Genomic DNA, 6,264 nt, shown 5'->3' with positions numbered 1-6,264 from the left:
TTCTCCCATCCTACCTACTACTTTATAGTTTATGGTACCTTACATTTCCAATTAATTAAGCTAAAGCCTGACGCATGCACCTTGAGTCACACAACACGCGCAAATGTCTGTTTCTTTTTATTCTTTTTGCTCCCCTTCAACATCAAACAAAACCAAATTGAAACAACTTTCACAACCATTTCCAAACACTCATCATCAAGGAATATCAGACGCATCATCTTCTTCATGATCCATCAACTTCCAAGACCCATCCGCCAGCTGCACCATCCCCTTGTTCTGCACACAACGCCACGACGCCGGAACAAGATACTCCTCCTTCAAAGCATCCGCCGTCTTGTTCGCAAGCGCAACATCCCGATGAACCCTCAGCTTGAACCCTCCGCCTCTCCTCCCTGCTGCCCCTGCAACTCCATGCAGGTAGCACTCCAAGTTATGCCACGTCGTCAGATTTCCAGGGCTCTTCAAGTAGTGGGATTCTCGAGTGTCTATTTCCAGCTCTTTTCCCACGTCCGAGTAGCCTATCAGGGGATAGTTGGGAACGAAATCTGGACCGTTGCGGATGCGTAGAGCTCGGAGATCTTTGTATCTAGCGAACACCCTCTTGAAGCCCGAGTCTCCCACGCGGGGGCTGGCGAATACTATTGCTGTTACGGGACACGCTCTTCTCTGCTCGTCTTTTGGCTTGTTGAATCCATTGGCGACTATGTCAACCGCATTTAGTGTTGCAATTGCTGCACCCAAGCTGTGCCCAATTACAGTAATGCTGATTTCTTCGTCCTTGTATTCTTCCAATAGTCTCGTTATCTCACTGAGAACCTGGATAACAATAAACATTACAAGTCTATTCTACTTCTACATTAACAACAATAAAATTAAATTTATCATTTGTAATTCTTGTTTCCTGAATTCTTGTAACTCTTAAATCTTGAGTTCTTTGTCTCTTGGTTTTCAGATTTCTATTGAAAGTTCATGTTACCCTTTCACATTTTATCAACAATCCTTCGGATTATATGATACGTTTACAGCAGTCCACTTTATTTTATAGTTCGTTCTTTTCGCAATTCAAACATGTGACCTGACGCTTGACTTTAATACCAGATGCTACTACAAACTATAGATATATGAAATTCACATTTGAAGACCGGCTTACAAGAAAGAGAGATTGTAGTTAAACATAAGACATTTAATTTACCTGCTTCCTGGCACAAGTTTTGTTGAAGGGAGAACGCGGGTCATCAGAAGTGTAGATGGAGTACCAACCCTGGTGCACCTTAGGATCATCCTCATCTCCAAGAATATTGGAGGCAGAAACCAAATCAAATTCCAAATCATTAATCCATTCCAGCGTCTCAACTGTTCCTCTCCAAGCAACCACAATATCCCTCCTCCCTAGCACAGCCTTCTCTTCATCTGTAGAGACTGCAACATACCCCATCCAATTAGACTCCTTGCTCCACGCCTCCCTCGACAAAGACTTTATTATAAAAGCCTCGGGGACTTTAATGTTTGATGTTGCATAAAAGAACTTTGTCACCTTGTATTTGAAAGGATTCCCCTTCTCTAAATTCACCTTAGAGAAGAAATCCTTCTTCCCATACCGGCTGCTTCCTGCAAACCTCGACACCTTCTCTGAATCAAACGCATCATATGTTGCCTGAGTCATTTCTCCATAGTGGATTATGTACCGCCGGAGATCAATGTCGAGAGGCTCCAACAAATCCTCCCAATTATCCTGGCCGCTCAGATTTTCCCAGTTTTTGGCTATGCTATCCATATTTTCTTCCTGTGTGTCCAAACACTTTGTACAGATGACTCCCATATATATATATACAACTGCTTGAGAGAAATCTAATTAATTAGATAGCAGTCAAACTTTTCTTCTCTTACCTTTTCTTCCTTTGAATTTATAACCAAAATCTAATGGCTAGATTTTGAGTATAAAAGTTGTATACATCCAGCAACCATATACAACACTGAAATTTGTGTACGTACTTGAGATTGGACAAATTACTATATATTATTTAATTAAGAGATATAATAATATATTATCTAAAATTACTGCATTATTCAATAACTTGGCCAAACAACTCAACTCATTATGAAAGAGTACTATGACCAGGGGTTTTTTTTTTTTTTTTTATTAGGAGATAAAATAATATTTGGATCATTTTATTGTACATGACTTATTAATTCTTTAAATTTGTGATATATATACTCATTGCACCTTCTGGCATTAAACCACCATACATTATATATAAGTAATTGCTAATTGTCAACACATACAACCTTTTACTCCAACCTGCAGAAGGGCTTATCAAATATGTTTAGTAAATTCGGCATGATAAAAAAATGGGAATTAATTAATTTAATCTTTGTTTAATCTTTTAATGCTTGACGCAACGTGCTAGCATCCCTTCAAGATTAGCATGCCAAGTGAAATTCCTAGACGTGACGCTGTTTTAATAAGTCGGGTAGGCCAATGGGCACACACGTACATATTCTTGGCTTAGAAGGCCTAATTCCCTTTTTTATTCTTTTGGTGACCATGAATTATATTTTTTTGAAATTTCAACGGATCTTTTTACTATACCCAATTGAGGGCTATGTTATATTATGTATGGATATATGGTTACTCAAAACTTGATGGGGACGGTGCAACCACTCATCCGGAGGGTAATTATTGGCTTGAAGCTTTGATTTCTTGTAGGTTCGTCTAAACGAGCTGAAAATAGAGGGAGGGAGGCAGGCTGGCAGACTTAGCTTACAAGTTATGATGAAAAGGGAAGATATTTGGGAAATTTGAAGATGCGATCGGAGGTGGAAGAAGGCAGGTATTGCAACTTCTATGTATGGATTCGATACTTTGCCGACCCTTACCCGTAAAGTAACGTTAAAGCACATATATACTTCTCTCTGGGTTTAAGTGCTCACCCCATGCTTAGAAAAACAAAATAAAAAACAAAACAAAACAAAAAAACAAAAAAGAAAAGAACTCTCTCATGAATAAAAAAAAAATTTTAAAAAAAATTACTTGCTAAGAGTCATTAAGACTAAAGATTTGGGCTCGACTTTTAGAGGGTGTTTTTTGTTTTTTATTGAAATGTAATATAATTATAACGGTGAAAATAATTTTAAGTATTTACATGAATATTTTGTATGTTGTTTCTTAGTACTTTTTCCTTTTTACTAAAAGAATAAAATTAAATTAAAAAATTGTCCTAAAAAGCGTTAGCAAACTAGCCCTTTTTCTTTTATTCTAACCTCAATTAAATTCTATCTATATATATATATATATATATATATATGCACACATAACCCCGGCCAACCAATATATCAAGAGAATTATATGTTACAACCCTAAAAGTTGTGTCCATGTTCGTTGAAAAATTAAACCCAATGGTACGTGTATCCTACTAAATGGATACGAAGATGATGTGGAACTTATTTATTTGTACTTGTAGCATTTCTCTGTATTAATTATTTTGATCATTTCCAATTAAACTTCACATCATCTTGGTACGTACGTACCAATGTTCTTCTCTCTTTTTTTTTTTTTTTTTTGAAAGAATCTTGGTACCTATCTCTTAGTAAAAGATTTAGTACCCCTAACATTTCTCATTTTTGTGTATTAATAAAAGAAAAAGTCATTTAGTCACTAGGTTTTTCATGGGATTTCAATTTAGCTCTAATTTTTTGATTTGACAATTAAATCCTTAGATTTTATATGATTTAAAATAGGTCAATCTTTTAACTTATTGTCCAATTAATTAACTGCATAACACGTTAAACCAATCAATTAATACGACGTGGCTCTTGTTTAGACATCATGTTCCAAGAGTATGTGCCACAAGACATAATTACTTTAAATTATAAATGTACTCTACATAAAAAAATTAAAAATAAAAAAATAAAAAAATAAAAAAGCCGATTGACCAACTTTGTCACATAACACGTACAATTATCACATAATGTGTCAAATTAGAGTCACGTGATATTAATTAATTGAATTACTCGACAGCAAGTTGGCAAATAAACTTATTTAAAATCAAAAGAAAACCTATTGACCTAAATTGTTGAAATTGAAACTGCATAAATACTAAAAAGGACTAAATTTAATTTTTCCTATAATAAAGCCATATCATGTAAGCGAGACTAATAAGACAAGTCATCCTCCACCTCATGTTCCAGGCAAGCCTCAATCACAACATGAAGTTTTAACTTTAATTTCAACATCAAATCACTCTCATTTAAATTAAATATATTTCATGTATTGGGCATCACCTATTAAAAGAAAGTTTGAGCTCATACGTGAGGATAAGTGTTAAAGTAATTATTAACTGATTAAATTTACCTCTTCTTATCAACTTAAATTTTTGGGACAACTAGTGATTTAACACGTACATCAAACTTAATGACATGTATCCACACCCTCTCGGCACCCATATATATATATATATATATATATATATATATATGTGTGTGCGCGTGCGCGCGCGCGCGTTACTAGAATGTGTATTACTTGCCAATTGTGGCTAACATTTCCTCTTTATTTCTTTCTCTTTTTTATTGCCTATTTTATGTTGGAGTGACTGCCTTGTCCTTTATAAATATATGAAGTTTTCAACTTAATTTAGAAAATTATAAGAGTACTTAATTAATGATTAAAATTTCACAATTCAAACCATCTTACTAAGAGAAATATTTGATGATATGATTTGTTATAGTATTATAATATACCAAAAATTCCTCAGAACTGGCGTTCAAATTAGGTTGGAGAAATTTCAATCATTTTGCGAAATTTCACTCATCAACCGTTTGACTTAACGCTAAATTTTGATAAAATTAATAAAAATTTCATTGGCATAATTATACCGAGTAGATAATTGTGAATGTTAATAAATATGCTAAGTTAGCTGAAATTGTTTTGGTAACACTTTCACTTAAATATCCAACTAACGGAAAGACCTATAATAATTATATGACTTTTAAATTATTTGAAGACTGTTATAATTTTAAAAATTAAGTTAAAAAAAATTTCATCTATTTTCAAGAACTAAATAAATTATTTTTACTTTTTCACTGGGTCAAAAACAATATGTCTCTTTCGATCTAATCTAACTATCAAGTTAAAAAGATTATACAGAGATTGGCCGGCCTCTTGCGGCTGGTCATGTCCGGTAAATTTCGCATGGCTTTGCCTTTGACATTTTTTTTTTTTTTTTTTTGTTATTTTTGGGCGGCTAAGTTGTTATTGTTAATATGTCCTGCTCAGGCCCAGGCTTGGACCCCATAATTGATAATTCTCCAGAGGTGACTTTCTTTTTCTTTTTTCTTTATTTATTTATTTTTTTTTTTTTTGGAGGTGACTTAAATTTTGGACCAGACCCAAATAATTGAGAAATAATACAAAAAATAATAATAGATACTAATGTTTAGTCAAACCCAATTGGTTTCATGTCATGTTGATGATCAAAGAAATTTTTCTAACATATAAATAAGTTGGAGTAGAGATTTTCGGCTGCCAAATTGAGTCAATCAAGCCTCTGTTATTTTTTTTTTAATTGAAGAGGAAAGAGGTTATAATGGGGGATTATGGATGACCGAATTTGAGGCATTAGCACCAAATTTAGGATGACCGAATCATTTTAGGATGATACCATCCCTAAAGGGTTAACCTTCCACCTCTAGGTTTTAATTTTGAATCCAAAAGGCATTAAAACTCAAATATTAGCTCATGGAAATTTAGTTAATAGAAAAAAATAAAATAATAAACTAAAAATAAAATTTTCATTTCCCTTTTTTTTTGTTAATATATATATATATTTTTTTAGAGGCAGTAACGTGTTGGACGATGCTTGGCTGCCTCAATTTGGCAACCGCATAGACCGACTCAATAAGTTGATTAATTGATAAATATATACATCATAACAGTACCTTATAATTATGATAAAAAGAAGTTTAAGAACTCAATAATTGTGATATTAATTGAGACTAATCCCCACTTCTACGAAAATTGAGGCATGATGATTAATTACACCACCAACCCCAGCAATTGGGATAAGATTTTAGCCTAATTACTGCACTACTTTAAATCGGATTAGGGACCCCCACACTACAAAAAAATAGGTATTTTCTGACGTGGCAAACAGTGCATATTTTTTGCCACGTCAGCATTTTCTGACGTGGCAAAAAATGCCACGTCAGAAAATATTTTCTGACGCGCTAAAAAATAGCACGTCAGAATTTTCTGACGTGCTAAATACT

At 33.8% G+C, this 6,264-nt stretch overlaps 1 protein-coding gene across 1 annotated transcript; it reads right to left on the bottom strand.

The window, feature by feature from the left end:
* Positions 1-1,777, bottom strand: LOC132172291 (phospholipase A1-IIgamma-like). The gene is made up of 2 exons (XM_059583764.1): positions 1,193-1,777; positions 1-816 (listed from the first exon to the last, which is right to left on the bottom strand). Exons 1-2 carry the CDS (start codon positions 1,772-1,774, stop codon positions 196-198), a joined length of 1,203 nt encoding a protein of 400 aa, XP_059439747.1. The 5' UTR covers positions 1,775-1,777; the 3' UTR covers positions 1-195.
* Positions 1,778-6,264: the final 4,487 nt, after the last annotated feature.

The sequence above is a fragment of the Corylus avellana genome, chromosome ca2 (genome assembly GCF_901000735.1).
Source record: "Corylus avellana chromosome ca2, CavTom2PMs-1.0".
Taxonomy (NCBI): Eukaryota; Viridiplantae; Streptophyta; class Magnoliopsida; order Fagales; family Betulaceae; genus Corylus; species Corylus avellana.
This window is presented reverse-complemented; position numbering and strand designations above follow the sequence as displayed.

Bases quoted from the DNA above. Each gene is read 5' to 3' on its own strand.
- LOC132172291 (XM_059583764.1), bottom strand. From the start codon at position 1,774: ATGGATAGCATAGCCAAAAACTGGGAAAATCTGAGCGGCCAGGATAAT. The intron at 817-1,192 runs GTAAATTAAATG...ATTGTTATCCAG, and splicing joins AAACTTGTGCCAGGAAGCAG to GTTCTCAGTGAGATAACGAG.